General features: G+C 35.8%; 1 protein-coding gene across 1 annotated transcript in view; it reads left to right on the top strand.

The window, feature by feature from the left end:
* Nucleotides 1-441: 441 nt before the first annotated feature.
* Nucleotides 442-19,899, top strand: part of LOC125662905 (uncharacterized) — a 31,323-nt gene continuing 11,865 nt past the window's right edge. The window contains exons 1-9 of the mRNA XM_048895250.2: nt 442-529; nt 791-1,099; nt 2,743-2,884; nt 3,678-3,784; nt 7,040-7,348; nt 9,964-10,275; nt 13,653-13,721; nt 14,200-14,397; nt 14,639-14,839. Of these exons, the coding sequence (XP_048751207.2) occupies nt 442-529; nt 791-1,099; nt 2,743-2,884; nt 3,678-3,784; nt 7,040-7,348; nt 9,964-10,275; nt 13,653-13,721; nt 14,200-14,397; nt 14,639-14,839 (1,735 nt within the window). The remainder of the gene's footprint in view (nt 530-790; nt 1,100-2,742; nt 2,885-3,677; nt 3,785-7,039; nt 7,349-9,963; nt 10,276-13,652; nt 13,722-14,199; nt 14,398-14,638; nt 14,840-19,899) is intronic.

Genomic DNA, 19,899 nt, shown 5'->3' on the forward strand with positions numbered 1-19,899 from the left:
CGTCGCCGGCATTAACGTTGAAGCTGCTGAGTATTTGGTTTTTGACTGAAATATTAAAATTTAAACATCCTGCGACCTTTTTTGTGATTTTACAAAGTTTCTTTTATGCATCCAGAAACAATGGCCGAAACATAACTGTATGAAAGAATTTACTCCGGATAATTTTACACAATTTTCACTATATTTGATCAATGGTAGCATCTTTTCAGTTTTGAGATTTATTTTGTCTTCACTTTTTAAAAGCATATTCCACCTAATGTGGAACAGAATTTTAATTTGACACTATTTGACAGGTAATGTCCCTTCAAATTGCGATTATATTAAATAAATAGGAGACCCCTTTAGTTGAGTTTTTGTTTTTCGGTTGATGATGAATTAGTCTCCTTTTCAAATGTTTTATAGCATACTTTTGTTGTGTTTTTAGATCTGCTCGCCTTCACAATGCTTCTACGACAGCTGCCATTATGGCCCAAAGTAATAGGCAGTCTTTTTCTCCTCATTCAAATAGTCCATTTCTCATCAACCCAACGTAAGTTCAATACTAATTAAGATATTCCTTTTTAATTAATCGGAATATAAAGATGCCTCTCTCGTTTATGGGTATATTTAAACTTATATACAGCTTTCTTAGTGACGAAAATTATATCCATTGTTTCTGAATAACGTATAATTACAAAATTTATGAATGATTTTAATAATTTTACTGTTTAATATTTTCAATTAATTTTCTCTAGTTAGAGGAAGAACTCATTCGTTTTGAAAGTTAAATGTGTCTTGTGTACTTTGACAGAATTGAACTGTAGAGTGCCGTCAGATATCGTATTCGTTTTGGACGGTTCTGAGAGTCTGAAAGATGAAGACTTCAAGAGTATGAAAAAATTTGTGAACAATCTTCTTCTGGGATATCCGGTGGAAGAAAACTACACGAGGATCGGTGTTATTGTGTTTGGAACATATCCAGCAGACACCATAGAACTCACGTCCACTTACAACAAATATTTATTGGCGGCAAGGATTGAAAATCTTGCTCACCCGAAATCCGGTACCGGAACCGCTCGTGCTTTAGAGGCAATGCGAGATATGTTCCGAACGAAAAGCTGTAAGTTTAATTCTTTTAATAGTAACCTAGGTACAGTGTACACCTGTATATGCTGTAATTCTTTTTCTAATTCGCCTAACACGAATGTTTACTGCTTTCTTGATTAAGTATTGATTTATTGTATACTGTTTAACATCCCTCGTATGGACACGTCACTGTTGCCGGTGAAGGGCTGTAAAATTTAGGCCTCTGCTCGGCACTTACGGTCTTTAAAGGGGCATGGACACGATTGAGCTAAAAAAAAATTCAAGTTTATTTTTCAATTTTTACTGTTTAGAATGCATAACTAAGATGTTTCTTATGGTCAACAAAAATTTAAATGTCAGTTGTCGAAGTATATGGGAGATACAGAGCTCACAATTTTTTGTTATGTAAACAAGGCTCGTGCCATGTTTTTGTTTACATAGGTTAAATATACAAGTAATATATAGTTCGTTTAAAGCAGATTTTTTTTTAATTTACAAGTTAATTCTGAACACAATCAAATAGTTTCTAGTGTTTAGCTCAAATCATTTTGTTTTAAACATGCTATTTTCTAATAAGCAATACATATATGTAAACAAAAACTTGGCACGAGCCTTGTTTACATAACAAAGAATTGTGAGTGCTGCATCTCAATTGTAACTCAAAAACTGATATTCAAATTTTGGTTGACCATTAGAAACATCTTAGTGGGATCTTTATTGTGTCACAGGAATCTTATGTTATATGTTCACAAGATATTACATACATCACAAGATATTGAACATACATCACAAGATATTGAACATACATCATAAGATATTGAACATACATCACAAGATATTGAAGATATACATCATAAGATATTGAACAGACATCACAAGATATTGAACGTACATCACAAGATATTGAACATATACATCATAAGATATTGAACATACATCACAAGATATTGAACGTACATCACAAGATATTGAACATACATCATAAGATATTGAACATACATCACAAGATATTGAACATACATCATAAGATATTGAACATACATCACAATATATTGAAGATATACATCATAAGATATTGAACAGACATCACAAGATATTGAACGTACATCACAAGATATTGAACATATACATCATAAGATATTGAACATACATCACAAGATATTGAACGTACATCACAAGATATTGAACATACATCATAAGATATTGAACATACATCACAAGATATTGAACATACATCATAAGATATTGAACATACATCATAAGATTATCGAATATATTAACGTTTTACACGCCATAGTCTCCAGCTCTTTATATATTTACATCAATGTTGTTAAATTATTTCTACATACTGGTAAATACATTACACTAACGAACTGTATGATTCGTGGCAATAAACAATACAATACAAAGCTTAAAGTTGATACAAGTATATATATAAGCTAAAGTGTATCTAATCAGAATATTTGCTGTCTGTGTGAATTAATATTGTATATATACTACTAAGCTAGAACAGTTAACAAGCTAATGTATATATTTGATCACAAAATACGAAATATTGCCATTGCCCGTGAATGCCACATTTGAAAGCTATACTCGACCATCAAAATGATTTACGTATAGGAAAATGGTAATCACAAGAAAGGGCTTTACTCTTCATATTAAACATAACGATTTCAGCACGTAATTTTGTCCACCGTGTGGGAGTGGTAATCACGGACGGTCGTTCCGCTTCACCGGAGCAGACCAAAGACCAGGCAGCCTTGGCCCGGGCGGAGGGCATCACATTGTTAGCGATAGGATTCGGCTCCAGTATATTCAGGTAAGACTATGTGGTGATTTTTATATAAAGTGGTGCCAGTCGTTACTTCTTTGTAATGCTTTTTGACATGATTTTATTTTGGGCATCTGCGCTGGCAAGTTGTTTCCCTTTAATTTCCCTACAGAACGTCTGTAATTCTCAAATGCAACCGAAATTCCATTTGTCCCAGTTAAGCTTAATGAAAGACGGCGTGTATAACGAATTTATTCGTGTTTACAAGGTGCGGGTAAATACATGTGTAATGTCGATAGGATGAGCCTTGAGAGTCAGCCGTCATAAAGATTCAGAAGATTCCTCGTTTTCACACGTCTGTTTACATTTTCAACCATTGTCATTCAAACCGTACCTTTTTGCGATTTTCGTTGACGAACATGGTAACTTATTAAATCCGACTGTCTAGGACCCACAGAGTGAACTTCAGTACGAGTGAAAGGTACTGCTAATTTCGGGAATCCAAAAACCTTGCTTTGGGAAAACGGAATGTAATAGTAATAATGTACATATAGATACAGTATACATGTGTTATTATGAATATTACGAACCTTTGGAACTTTCATGAATTGTTCCCATTAAAATCATCATTATTTTACTGACTACAGGTGGTCACCTCATGGTATTCACAGTACCCTCTCCTCTGTTTTGGGGACGCTTTTGGTGCTTATTTAGTTTTTCGGAAGATATGAGTAACCTGACATCATGCTTTCAGAATTTTCCTACGTTTGTATCAGGTTAACAATACCATAGGTTAATTGTTTGATTTACTTGTCTAAATATTGTTATTAACTTATTACAGGGCTGAATTGGAAACAATCGCCACAGCATCAAACGTTTTCATCTCCAATTCCTTTAATGACTCCTTACTGGAGGTGGATGGCGCTTTAAGACCATTGGTCTGCGAAGGTAACGACCACTTTATAATTCTCTTTATACAATCTGATGCGAAGAATCACAAAAACATGTACAGCACTGTCTCAAGCGCATATACATGCACAGTATATAAACAATATCAACCTTAGCAAGAAAACTGTTTCCACAACAAATATGAATATCTTGATGATGTCTATTAAGGAATTTCCTCATATCACATCTTAATATTGAAAATCCGACAGATTTCAATCAAAATGTGCATGTATTTGATATACATTAGGTTTTGAGGTATTGTCTTAATTTAAACAATGGGAATATGTTTCTTTTATATGAAGTGAAGAAAATTAATTGTATTTGATTGTTTTCAGTATTTTTTTTTATCTACTGCACCATGCTGTAGGTTTCAAAGTGATGAAAATGTACGTATAGTAGGCCAAATTTTGACTTCATAGTCTATCATATCTGGAAAATTGTGACTTCTAAAACCTACAGAGTTTCGAAACATTTTAATGTTTTACCTTTACACTCCAGCAATCATTTGACATAAAAAGTAGATGTGGTAGCGGACAATTTGAGAGCTCAATGACCCCCTCTATGTTAAAAACCTTGACCAAAAAATGCATATTAGAAAACGGTTTCTAAAATTCCTGTATCTGCAAACATGTTTCATTCATCATTTACATTACTGAATTACCATTTCAAGAAATATTACAGGGTGGTTTTTGAGACACAGTTTAAAACAGGAAAGCTACAAATAGATAAAAACCACTTTCATTGATTGTTTTAGGGATCGGGCTTGAAGTTTGGAAAATCCTAACTGTACTGTTGAGCTTAATAAAAGGCGCATGGCAGAGCCTATTCTCTTTAGAGAAGTCGAGAGGCATAGCCTTCATCGACTTCTCTTCGCAAGCATTCATGTTTTGATTCTGGAAAACGTGTAAATGCCGGAGTCCGTGACGCTTTATGCTTCGACCGACGTTTCGACTCAGATGTGCCTGGATTTACGCAATAGACATCCAGTTGTTTTCAAACATTTAACAGCAATGCACAAAACCGTCACAAGGAAATCAAAACTTACTCGCTTTTAACCCATTTTCAACATGCCTCTGTCCCGGGTTTAAATCACAACTCTGATTACGTTAGCCCGCTTTTCTCTTAACTGGTCCCCTATTGTGACAACTCCCAAGACCAGTTAACGTAAACCCGGGACCGGGAACATATTGAAAATGGATTAAAAGCAAGTACATGTAAGTGTTGATTTCCTTGTGACAGTTTTGTGCATTACTGGTAAATGTTTGAAAACAACTTGTCTATTGCGTAAATCCAGACACATCTGAGTCGAAGCATGAACCGTCACCGGCTCTGGCATTTACACGTTTTCCAGAATCAAAATATGAATGCTTGCGAAGAGAAGTAGATGAAGGCTATGCCTCTCGACTTCTCTAAAGAGAATAGACAGAGCCGTGCCTGTAGCTTTGAGAGAAAAAGTTCAAATATGACCGATGGTATATATATTTCATAAATTCCTGTTTTGCATTGTGAAACAATAAATCTATAGTCTAATCACATGGTGATCACTTTCCATAGACTCGAAATATCAAACTAACTAATTCATAAACTACATCACATGAATACTCAAATTTTCAAGTTTTATTTGTTCTCATTCGCTGTGAACACAAAATAGAGAACATATTAAACAAACATTCAAAAACAATATTCACGCATGCACAAGTAATTCATATAAATATATAATCTCGATAATGAATAAGTACAATGATAGACTATATATTCATTTAACCCGAGTTTTTTCTGACAAGACGTCACAATAGATAATTTTTTTCAAATTATGTGGTCAGATCTAGGTTCAAACAAACAAATTTATGCAGATTGACATGATTTAAATACTTGTTAGCGCCCAGTCAGCGAAGTTTAATCTAGGCTTGTGAACACATCACAAATTTTGGGGAAATGGAACATTTTAAAACATCCGATTTCTGCATTCCTCGTCCCCTTGGTAATTTTTAATTCCTGGTTTTTTAACAATACAATGCAGTCATGTGGTGTGAATTTTAACGACATGTAGTAACAGTTTTACATGTATTATGGATTCGGAGGGCCTCGGAAGCGATTTCTGTCGTGTGAATATATTTCAAAGATTCTATTTCGTAAAGGGGTACAATATCATATAGCTTTAGATTGTGCATATATTTTAAGGTCATGACAACATCGAATGCTTTCAGGTTTAAATAATTTATCAGGAAAACAACAAAAATATGTGACTGTCAGTACATGCATCACACAAAAACGAGCAGTTTGTTTTTGGAGATTTGATTTTACTACCCGTCATTAATGATCCGCAACCACACACAACAAATAGCCTGGAGTAGATGCAGTCAAGGTTGGCAACACAACTTAACATCATAATCTGTAATATTTACAGAAATATCACAGGGATCGATAACTAAACCACTAAATTATAACGCAGTGTGTATCAAGAGTTTAGACTTCGCAATGGATAAATATAAGCATTTTCTCTCCCGAGCGTTCTTTTGGCTAAGAACTAGTAAAGTCACACCCACACCAGCTTAAAATTTACATACAAGTTTCTTATTTCTGTAAATAAGAGTACTGCACTCATTAAAACTTCTAGCATAGTAATACAACAATGAAGCTAAATTATTCATGATCACCTACATTTCATAGTTCGTTGACTTGGTTAAAGACCTAAACCCTAATTATGAATAAGTCTTTTTTTTTCCTGGTCTAGTCTTTGTACCTGAATAGTAGTTAATTTCCAACCATTCCTATCCTGGTTCCCCAATTTTCCCCTTTACAATATCCTACATATTGAACTTCGAATATTGTTACGGTCTAGTGATTTTTGCGACCGGTAGGGGACTATGTATCGCCATACAATGCTCTCAGAATACGTGTTAGTATTGCAGTTTGTATGAATTTTTAAAAATTTTGAATACAGTCTACAACATTTACCAAAATGTCATCGGGTTCGTTGAATGTGTGATAACGTTCGAAACTCGTGAATAACATTTCTAACGTTATTTGATGTGGTATGTGGAATTACCTTAACGACTAATAATGAATATATTGTGCTACAAAAATGGCCTTAAACGTTCGCTAGGTCTGTAGTTCACTGCAATCATTGGTAGATATGCCTACGGCGAAAACGTAGGTTTAGATATGATAAAAATTTGATAACAGGAAATCTTTGAATGCTTCATGGTTGAAATTCTATCATTCGTTTTTATTTTCTTCAAATTCATTTTACAGCACCCCCTGTTATTGTATTGTCGGGTGGATCCACTGTTCTTCTGGGCGGAAATATTATTCTAACAGCTACTATAAGCACAACATCCAACATCACATCTATGAAATGGCAGAGGATTGCTGGAAATGGTCTAGCTTCAGATATTGACATAGCGTCATCATCTGGAAAATATATTGGGAGTACCGTTTCATCGATTAATCCAAAACTTGTTATCAACAATGCCAATTATAATGACGGCGCCATCTACCGGCTCGTTGTGACAAATGCTGGAGGGGAGACGACTAGTAATCTAATTGAAATCCGGGTTGTCGGTAATTATTTTTCCTACCTTTTTTCTGGTTTTCTTTACAAGTACGTGAAAGTTCAGGTATTGGGTCGTTTTTATTCAATTCATATTCATTGCAAACGTAGTGCTGTTTTTGTTTGTTTTTTCGCGTATGTTTTGAGTTGTGGTCGATATGAGAGTTATCGAAACTGATGATCTGTAAGTAATTTCTAAATTGACAAAGCTTGCAACAACAAACAACATTGTATACATTTAAACGAACTTGGCATTAATTTCACATTTGTTAATCCTACTTATATTCAGAATTCCCTTTCTAAATATTAAATTCTTCAAAATTATGCTTCAGTGTTAAATACATTTGATATCTCAGTCAATGGGACGAATGGATACGAGATAGATACTGGATTCCTAAACTTCATAAAAACCCTTACAAACAAAGCTACCTTGCTGGATCCAGTAAATGTTCTACTAAGCACCCATCTTTGCTCCTCACGAAAATATTAACAACTGTGAAGGAGAAACTTCAAACGAACCGTACGACTACATATGCCAGAAGTTGTGTAAATCAAATGTGGATTTTAAAAAAAATCTAAAGAACTTTTATTAAATTTCAAATCGCAAAACTTTTCTCAAATCAACAACATCAAAACGTATGACTTTTTAACACGTTACACGAGCATTCCTCACGATAAATTAAAGACCAGATTTTTTGACGTCATAGACAGTTGCTTTTTCAACAAAGATGGAAAACGGAAATATTCATATTTAGTGATCAGTCATCCAAAAAATTACTTTATTAAACACCACTCTGATTCCACGCACAAGTACTCTGAAGTTGAAATAAAACATATGCTAGATTGACAATTTCTGCATGGTCTTTGGTGATTAGGTCTTCCAACCGCCTGTTGGAATTCCCATCGGTACGAATTGTGCCCCTTTGATAGCTGACCTGTATTTATATTCTAATGATGCATTATTCAAAAACTGAATAACGATAATAAAAATAGTAACAGCTGTGAAGGAGAAACTTAAAACGTATTGTTACACAACATATGCGAAAAGTTGTGTAAATCAAATGCGGATTCTAAACACTTCTAAAGAACCTTTTGTAAATTTGAAATCACAAAACCTTTCTCAGATCAACAGCATCAAATCGTAAGGCTTTTCAACACTTTACACGACTATTCTTTATAATGAATTAAAGACTAGGCTTTTTCATATCAATGACAGTTGCTTCTTCAATAAAAATATCCATATATTGTGATCAATTATCCCAAACTTTACTATCAACCACTCTGATTGTGAAGTTGATATTGGCACACTGATTTTGACTACGGATAACTCCGTTTACCTGATCAGGATATGGGGCTCGCGGCGGGTGTGACCGGTCGACAGGGGATGCTTACTCCTCCTAGGCACCTGATCCCACCTCTGGTGTGTCCAGGGGTTCGTGTTTGCCCAACTATCTATTTTGTATTGCTTATGGGAGTTATGAGATTGATCACTGTTCGTTATCTTCACCTTGCATTAAAAAGATGCTGGAATTCCTCATTGACAGTATAGTCCTAGTTTTTGGTAATCAAGTCTTTTAACAGGAATTCCCTTGTGCTCCGTCATGCATTTATATTCTTACGAGGCAGAATTTATTCAAAAGCTTGAACACGAGAAGAAATATTTCTTGCTGTAGCCTTCAACTCGATATATAAATATATCGATAAAGTGTTATCTAAAACAATACTCATTTTTATTTATATGTCGATTCGATATATCCCAGTGAACTCGAAATAAAAGACACCAGAGAATCTTCTACATTTGCTTCATACTTGGATATTTTATCCAGCATATACGAGTATTTTAACGATAAACGAACAACTCAACTTTATGACAAACGGGAGGACTTCGCCTTCTCTGTGGTTAACTTCCCATATCTGTATAGCATAATTCCATCATCACCTGCATTCCATACGCAAAAGCATGTTATGTGTATGATCAGTTTTTAATTGAGGCAGGCTACTAACGTACAAGTTCATGTTACAGGGGTTTTAACAGTTTCGTTGAAAGTTAGCATTTCATAAATTCTACAGTCGTGATAACGACCTAATTTAGCAATACAATCTGGAAATGGATAAAGTGCTGTCTGGCAAGTTTCATGCCAATTGTTAGATCGTTCTTTTCACGCTGATTTTGACTACGGATTACTCATTTACCTTACCTAGGAATAGGGCTCACGGCGGGTGTAACAAGTTAACAGGGTAGGCTTACTCCTCTGAGGCACCCCATCCCGACTCTGGTATTTCCAGGAGTCTGTGTTTGCACCACTCTTCGTTCTGTATTCTTTATAGAAATTATGATTTTGATCACTGTTTGCTATCTTTGCCTTTTTATCATTAAAAAGCATATTATGATATTTTATAGTTTTTATGTGCATATCATGAACATGTTTAATATGTACCGACTTTTGAAAAAAAAGTATCAAATTTCAATTAAAGCCTTACCATCGATAAACGATATAATATTCAATTGCAAAATAAATTTATAGATCAGAAAATGCTGATATTTGGTAATTTGTTATGGAAATTACTTTTAAAATTACTTACCCACTGGTGGTTTCTGTGCTCACATCTAATATTTACTTATCAGAACTCCCAAGCATTACAATAACCGGAAGTTCTATCGTTGGATATGGAACCACTGCCACCTTATCAGCGTTCATCTCCACCAATGTCCAAGTTCTCTCCGTTAAGTGGCAGAAGGTGTTCGGTAATGGCGCCGCTTATGATATCGACGTGATCGGTACTTCCGGAAAATACAGCGGAAGTACTAATTCCATCACTAATCCCGTCCTAGTGATCAATGGCGTTGATTACACGGACGAGACTAATTACCAGTTAGTGGTCCGTACGGCCCTCGGAGAGGTGTCCAGTAACCAGATAAACCTTATTATCACAGGAGGTATGTATATATGTATATATATATATATATATATATGTGTGTGTGTGTGTGTGTGTGTGTGTGTGTGTGTGTGTGTGTGTGTGTGTGTGTGTATTCATTGTGAACACGAAAGAATTCATTATACTCTTGATGAAGAATGTACTTCTAGTTGATATACATTCAATCAGCGTTTTGATATTTCTATTGCATATATGCTTATACCATTATTTGTGTGGATATATATATAGTTTGCCATTACAACTTATCAATTGGTGAAATGCTGTCTAAATTATTTCATACCGATTAATAGGCCGCTCTTGGTACATTGGTTTTGATTACGGATTCCTCCGTTTCCCTGATCAAGATATAGGGCTCACGGTGGGTGTAACCGGTCTACAGGGGATGCTTACTCCTCCTAGGCACCTGATCCCACCTCTGGTAATGGTAGAGATTTTCTATTAATGCCAACTTAAAACTAAAACCTAGAATAAAAATGTCATATGGATTCTGAAGTACTTGCAGTTAATCTACGAATATGAGACAATTAAAATTCAATTGCCGAGCATAGGTCTAAATTTTGCAGCCCTTCACCGGCATTGGTGACGTCTACATATGAGTGAAAAATTCTTGAGAGAGACTCTTGTTAAACAATATAAAATCAATCAATCATAAAATGATCATAGTTATTGTGTTCTATCCTGATAAAAGACCTAGGCGTTTGTCATTGAGTGGACTGTTGACCACCATTTTGTGAGTTAGAGCACTGGTCACGTCAAACCTAAAGCATGAAAATAGGTACATGGTTATTGCCTTGCATGAGGAAGTCTCTAGGATGAGACCTAAAACCGAGGCTCTTTATGACAAGCGTTGGCACGATAGAAACAACTCTCTGTTATGACACGTGAGGTCATACATAATCCTACATTTAAAGTACTTCTCTAGTACAGGTGAATGTATCGCCACGGGAGGATAATTCTCGACGAGAGGTAAAGCAACAAAACAGAGACCCAAACTTGTAAGCTACATGTATGATCACAGTCCGTTAAGAGACTTGTAAGCTATGATCATAGCCCGATAAGAGACTTGCAAGCTATGACCACAGCCCGATTAGAGACTTGTAAGCTATGACCATAGCCTGATTAGAGACTTGTAACCTATGATCACAGCCTGATAAGAGACTTGTAAGCTATGATCACAGCCCGTTGAGAGACTTGTAAACTATGATCACAGCCCGTTAAGAGACTTGTAAGCCATGATCACAGCCCGTTAATAGACTTGTAAGCCATGATCACAGCCCGTTAATAGACTTGTAAGCTATGATCACAGCCCGTTAATAGACTTGTAAGCTATGATCACAGCCTGATTAGAGACTTGTGAGCTATGATAACAGCCTGATAAGAGACTTGTGAGCTATGATCACAACCTGATAAGAGACTTGTAAGCTATGATCACAGCCTGATAAGAGACTTGTGAGCTATGATCACAGCCTGATAAGAGACTTGTAAGCTATGTTCACAGTCTGATAAGAGACTTGTAAGCTATGATCACAGCCTGATAAGAGACTTGTGAGCTATGATCACAGCCTGATAAGAGACTTGTAAGCTATGTTCACAGCCTGATAAGAGACTTGTGAGCTATGATCACAGCCTGATAAGAGACTTGTAAGCTATGTTCACAGTCTGATAAGAGACTTGTAAGCTATGATCACAGCCCGTTAATAGACTTGTAAGCTATGATAACAGCCTGATAAGAGACTTGTAAGCTATGTTCACAGTCTGATAAGAGACTTGTAAGCTATGTTCACAGCCTGATAAGAGACTTGTACCGTATATACTCGCCTATAAGTCAGTTGTATTTTTTAGGGTTATTTTGTAGGAATTTGCCATTGACTCGCTTATAAGTCGGTACAAATTTTTGTCAGAATCGGTTGACAATTTCAAGTCAATGCTCTTGTGTTTATACCTATGTTTCAACAAATATTTTGAGAAATTGATAATTATGGGGTGTTCAATATCCAAGCCATATGTGTTAGGGGTTTAAACGCAAACCTTGATCTGTTATGGGCAATGATCCCTTGTTTATCTAAGCAATTATGGTCTCTTAATTACCAGTACCTGACCGTGTTTACTTAGTGACACGCGCCTCGCGAAAACTGTTACTGTGGGATTTCGGTATAATTCATTGTATCAACAATAGAGTTTTTAAGAGTCAAGAATGATGATCTAAATTATCTGTTAACAATATTCATTTTTTTATGAAATATATTTCAGTCGGTATACATATTAATATTTCAATATTAAATCGGGTTCGTGATTCAATTTTACCGATAAACGATAGGTGAGTTGAATTGAAAGTATTAGTTACGGGTAAATAATTTTTAACTAAACAAAAATATGTAAATACTTGTACTTTATACATGATTTTAAAATACATAAACAATACACTATGTCTAGATATTTGTGAACAATAATCATTTGTGTGGTAGTCCATGATAATCGTCGGAGTTGTTTAAAAAAAAAACCCACTACATTACGCCTCCCAGAAAAATACCAATCTTCTTAGGACGCGCCTATAAGTCGGACATAGAGTTTTGGACAAAAAATTGACTCTCAAAAATCCGACTTATAGGCGAGTATATACGGTAAGTTATGATAACAGCCTGATAAGAGACTTGTAAGCTATGACCATAGCCTGATTAGAGACTTGTGAACTATGATAACAGCCTGATAAGAGACTTGTGAGCTATGATCACAGCCCGATAAGAGACTTGTAATATATGATAAAAGCCTGATAAGAGACTTGTAATATATGATAACAGCCTGATAAGAGACTTGTGAGCTATGATCACAGCCTGATAAGAGACTTGTGAGCTATGATCACAGCCTGATAAGAGACTTGTAATATATGATAAAAGCCTGATAAGAGACTTGTAATATATGATAAAAGCCTGATAAGAGACTTGTAATATATGATCACAGCCTGATAAGAGACTTGTAATCTATGATCACAGCCCGATAAGAGACTTGTAAACTATGATCACAGCCTGATAAGAGACTTGTGAGCTATGATCACAACCTGATAAGAGACTTGTAATATATGATAAAAGCCTGATAAGAGACTTGTAATATATGATAAAAGCCTGATAAGAGACTTGTAATATATGATAACAGCCTGATAAGAGACTTGTGAGCTATGATCACAGCCTGATAAGAGACTTGTAAGCTATGATCACAGCCTGATAAGAGACTTGTGAGCTATGATCACAGCCTGATAAGAGACTTGTGAGCTATGATCACAACCTGATAAGAGACTTGGACCTATATGGTTACTACAATGTATGTCCATCCTGTATACTACACACCAGTCATTGAAAGTCTAAATAAAAACTTTATTTTCAGGTCCAACAAACTCTCCCACAACGACACAAGGTCTGCCTTTCACCACGAACAGAATCAACTCCGTATCTCGTGAGTATCACACATGATTACCTAGCAGATGCTTCTGTGAGAAATTTGATAAATGAAATGAAAATGCTATTAAATAATGACTATATCCACAAATAAACAATTATCCCCATTTATTACTATTTCAGTTTTGCTTATATATATATATATATATATATATATATATATATATATATATGAAACTATAATAAGTCGTTTGCCATTATAACCTATCATTTGGTCAAAAGCTGTGTAACGTGCTTCATTCCGATTGTTAGGCCGTTTTTTGCACACTGATTCTGCCCACATAGGGCTCATGGCGGGTGTGACTGGTCAACAGGGGATGCTTACTCCTCCTAGGCACATGGTCCCACCTTTGATATATGCAGGGGTCCGTGTTTGCCCAATTCTCTGTTTTGTATGAAATTGATCACTGTTCGTTATTTTCGCCTTCTTATTAAAAAAGTACCTATATGTACAATTATAAATTCTCTTTTCGCAGCTGAACTTTGTCCAAATTGTATCATTGGGCGCAACTGGGGCTACAAGTCCGTGACGGGAGACTGTACTAAATTCATCCAGATGCTTCCAGACGCTGGTGGAAACGCCCTGGAATTCACACACGTGTGTCCTTGGGGTCAGTTTTGGAACTTGAATCATCTCACTTGCCAGCCTTCCCACGAGGTGTATTGCCCAGATAGTAAGTAGGGCTAGGAGCTGCAGTGTAGAGTACTGCTTGTTAAATATAGAGCCATGGGGTCATAACGTTGCACAGTTAAGACAATTTTAACCAGAATGATTTCCTTTATCTTAGAAATTTCTAATTGAATTCTGAAAATTTCAAATTTTACGTTTTACATCATTTTCAAAATTAAAATACTTTGTACTGCGTAATCTAACTTCCTTTCTTTCTATTGGATAATCTAGTTCGTCCTTTACAGGTCCTTGTATCGGAAAGATGGCAGGTACTGTACCGATGGCTGGATACTGTAGTGCTTTCTGGGTGTGTCTGAATGGCACTGCTGTAGCTTCCTGTTGTCCAGCCAGTAGTAACAGTTATGTCCAGGGAGTGGGGTGCACCATGGATCCCACATGTTTGTCAGAATGTCCACCAAAAGACAACAGAATCGTTGGTCCTGTTGGTAAGTTCATGTCTGTATTAACTTAGAGCTCATGTCTATATTTAGAACTCGTGTCCATATCTGTCTGGAGCTCGTGTCTATATTTGGATCTTGTGTCTATATTTGAAGTTCGTGTCTGTATTTGGAGCTCATGTCTATATTTGGTGCGCTTATCTATATTTGGAACTCGTGTCTATATTTGGAGTTCGTGACTATATTTGGAGTTTGTGTGTATATTTAGAACTCGTGTCTATATCTGTCTGGAGCTCGTGTCTATATTTGGAGCTCATGTCTCATGTCAAAAACCAAGGTCCCGTGTCACAGCATGTGTGGCACGATAAAGATCCCTCCCTGCTCAATGGCCATAAGCGCCGAGCATAGGCCCAAATTTTGCAGCCCTTCACCGGCAGTGGTGACGTCTCCATATGAGTGAAATATTCTCGAGAGGGACGTAAAACAATATTCGATCAATCAATGAATCGTATTGAAGGCTAGAAATTCATGTTTATATCAGTTTGGAGTTCAGGTATACATTGGTCATCATGTCTATATTGTGTCCATTTCTATATTTGAGTTCATTTACCCATAAGTTCATGTTAACGTGGGAGTTAATGTCTATATTAGTGTTAATGTTAGGTCTCTGAGGATGTTAACGTGGGAGTTAATGTCTATATTAGTGTTAATGTTAGGTCTCTGAGGATGTTAACGTGGGAGTTAATGTCTATATTAGTGTTAATGTTAGGTCTCTGAGGATGTTAACGTGGGAGTTAATGTCTATATTAGTATTAATGTTAGGTCTCTGAGGATGTTAACGTGGGAGTTAATGTCTATATTAGTGTTAATGTTAGGTCTCTGAGGATGTTAACGTGGGAGTTAATGTCTATATTAGTGTTAATGTTAGGTCTCTGAGGATGTTAACGTGGGAGTTAATGTCTATATTAGTGTTAATGTTAGGTCTCTGAGGATGTTAACGTGGGAGTTAATGTCTATATTAGTGTTAATGTTAGGTCTCTGAGGATGTTAACGTGGGAGTTAATGTCTATATTAGTATTAATGTTAGGTCTCTGAGGATGTTAACGTGGGAGTTAATGTCTATATTAGTGTTAATGTTAGGTCTCTGAGGATGTTAACGTGGGAGTTAATGTCTATATTAGTGTTAATGTTAGGTCTCTGAGGATGTTAACGTGGGAGTTAATGTCTATATTAGTGTTAATGTTAGGTCTCTGAGGATGTTAACGTGGGAGTTAGTGTCTATATTAGTGTTAATGTTAGGTCTCTGAGGATGTTAACGTGGGAGTTAATGTCTATATTAGTGTTAATGTTAGGTCTCTGAGGATGTTAACGTGGGAGTTAATGTCTATATTAGTGTTAATGTTAGGTCTCTGAGGATGTTAACGTGGGAGTTAATGTCTATATTAGTGTTAATGTTAGGTCTCTGAGGATGTTAACGTGGGAGTTAATGTCTATATTAGTGTTAATGTTAGGTCTCTGAGGATGTTAACGTGGGAGTTAATGTCTATATTAGTGTTAATGTTAGGTCTCTGAGGATGTTAACGTGGGAGTTAATGTCTATATTAGTGTTAATGTTAGGTCTCTGAGGATGTTAACGTGGGAGTTAATGTCTATATTAGTGTTAATGTTAGGTCTCTGAGGATGTTAACGTGGGAGTTAGTGTCTATATTAGTGTTAATGTTAGGTCTCTGAGGATGTTAACGTGGGAGTTAATGTCTATATTAGTGTTAATGTTAGGTCTCTGAGGATGTTAACGTGGGAGTTAGTGTCTATATTAGTGTTAATGTTAGGTCTCTGAGGATGTTAACGTGGGAGTTAGTGTCTATATTAGTGTTAATGTTAGGTCTCTGAGGATGTTAACGTGGGAGTTAATGTCTATATTAGTGTTAATGTTAGGTCTCTGAGGATGTTAACGTGGGAGTTAGTGTCTATATTAGTGTTAATGTTAGGTCTCTGAGGATGTTAACGTGGGAGTTAGTGTCTATATTAGTGTTAATGTTAGGTCTCTGAGGATGTTAACGTGGGAGTTAATGTCTATATTAGTGTTAATGTTACGTCTCTGAGGATGTTCGTTGGAGTTCGTATCTATATCAGTTTGAATTTGTGTTTATATTACAGGATCATGTTTATATTACAGGATCATGTCTATATCAGTTTGATGTCAATTTAAATTTCGTGTCTGTATCGGAGTTCCTGTCCATTTTAGTACTATATATATATAAGCACTAAAATGACCAACGACAAGAACAACAGTGTATTCACAAATTTCTGGAACGACCTGTCCCTTCCTCGGGACGATATAATGTTCACATAGGATAGGGGCGGAAATTTGTAAACTAGAAATATCTTACGCGTAGTATTGATTAGTACAGTTAAGGACCAGCAGATATTTGAAACATTTCACAAGCATTAACTGATGCAGTTCGGATGAACATTGACGAGGTAATTATATTGCACGCAGTCATATCCGTATCACTAATACTGCATTTTCTACCTTGATGAGAAAAATGATAGAGCATCAACTTAAAACATTGGGAATATAGTTTAGCTATATGATAAAGAAGTTATTGAATTTATATCGGTAAATATTGGCATTCGTTGTTTGTGAAAATTCGCTCACAACTTAACCATCTCTGCCAATATTCACCAATAACTCTATAAACAGTCTACACTTGCTTAGCAGCTATTTCTGTAGTAAGTTTTATTCGTATGTATTAGATATTTCTCTAATAATCAAAATCTACATTGATTTGCTTGAGTGAAGCTTCGCCCAAATATGCACTTTTTATGATTCAATTTGACAGATTTATAGATAGCCTACAAAATTGATATTTCCGCCATTATTTTGACCACTTAATTGCCCATATCACATGATTTAGAGGCAATATACTTCACAGCACAAACAACCCTAAGAGGTCCTGTCTATTTCTGCCCCAGGCTTATGAATTATAAGATTATTAAGGCAAATTCGTCCTTGAGAAGTCATATTGTGCTTATGAAGTTTAGAAAAGACCGCCGATGAAACCCGAGACACAGGGAAGTAATTACAAGAATGTACGCTTTATGTAAACAAAATGCTGACAATTTCCATTTTGTATAAGAAAGTTCAAACATTTTCTACGAGTAGACACATATTGGCTGACAACGAAAGAGTGAAAACTTATGAATTCTGAACCATGGCATATGTTTAAAAGGAAGAAAATGAATTCCCAGTCTGCGCAATGAGTTATTTACTTCCATACAATAATGTTTCGGACATTGTATGTAAACAACAGAAACTAGAAAACTGACACGGACAACAAGGGCCCCGCTAAGGGTTATTAGAGGAAAGTGGCATCTGTATTAGATATACCAATGTTTGGGGTGGTATATATGTTAGAATTGATAATATGCAAAGATACATTGGAATGAAAATGTGTGAAAAAGGAATCATGAAGCATATTCATGAGAAACTGATGCAAATGTAAATTACTTCTGTTTGGCACACACTCATCCACAACAGAGTGAAACTAAATCTCATTGTAAGGCGATTGACAATGGATAACTGGTATAAAATGTGGTCCATACCATTCGAAAAGGACTATGAATTTGACATATTGATGACTAGGAAAAGGAAAATTCTGACATCGGGGGTCTAAGCGTTTTCAAACGCATTTGATAGAAGTGTTCTACATTTTTGATAATCTATAGTATATGTCTTTACATACATAGATGAGGCAATTTCCCTTATTCTTAGCAAAAACATTCCATACATGTATATGCGCTACTTAAAACATCATATTAAGCAAATATCAAACTAATCACGTACAAAATGTGGACTTTACTGTCAACATGCATCGAAACACACCATTTCGAGATTTTCACCGACGAAAGTTTGGTAACAGTAATGAATAAGGTACACTCATTTTGTATATATTTTGTGACTCAGTGGGGAAACAAAATAACGTAATGTACGGAGACTCAGCGGGGAAACAAAATAACGTAATGTACGGAGACTCAGCGGGGAAACAAAATAACGTAATGTACGGAGACTCAGCGGGGAAACAAAATAACGTAATGTACAGAGACTAAGCCGGGAAATTATTCAAACAAAATAACGTAATGTACAGAGACTAAGCCGGGAAATTATTCAAACAAAATAACGTAATGTACAGAGACTAAGCCGGGAAATTATTCAAACAAAATAACGTAATGTACCGACACTCAGCGGGGAAACAAAATAACGTAATGTATGGACACTCAGCAGGGAAACTATTCAAACAAAATAACGTAATGTAACGACAATCAACGAGGAAGCTATTCAAACAAAATAACGTAATGTACGGAGACTCAGCTAGGAAACAAAATAACGTATTGTACGGAGACTCAGCGGGGAAACTTCTTTTTTTTAATTTTTGAAATACAGTGAATGAATTGAAATTATAAGAATCGAACCTTCTCTTTGAAAAACTTATTAACGTGTAAACTCCGGACATTTTTCTCATGAACAGCACTTTTATTCAGGTAGTGAATAAAATGTTCAGAGTTTTCTTCAATAGGAATGTTCAATCCTATCATGAACATATTTTACAAATAAAGATTTTAAAATTGCAGTAGAACGTGTATACTGATTTCTAAACGTACACGTCTAATGTAAATCCAAATTACTGTAAGCAGTCAACTTTTATTTATATTTCATATCTAATGTTTGGTTGCTTGTTTGTTTGTTTTACGTCCTGTCGAGAATTTTTCACTCATATTGTGGATATGGAGACGTCACCAGCTATGAAGTACCACAAATTTATACCTATGCTTAGTGCCCAAGTCCGTAGAATTCAGGGTTCTTTAACGTGTCAATGCCTGTCGCTTCGTGTCGCACATGTGTTTTTCGGCTATGACTTTAAAACAAAAGTCATATCCGCAAGACACATGATTCTCACTTCTAAATGCCGAACGTTTGGCGAAGGAGCAATCACTACATACATGTATATTTACGCCTTAGGTTTAACACGGTCGTAGCCTACACGAGAGGGGCTTGTAGTTACGACCTCCTGGTTATGAAGCGAACGCTCTACAACTTATATCATTTA

This window comes from Ostrea edulis, chromosome 8 (genome assembly GCF_947568905.1).
Source record: "Ostrea edulis chromosome 8, xbOstEdul1.1, whole genome shotgun sequence".
Lineage (NCBI taxonomy): Eukaryota > Metazoa > Mollusca > Bivalvia > Ostreida > Ostreidae > Ostrea > Ostrea edulis.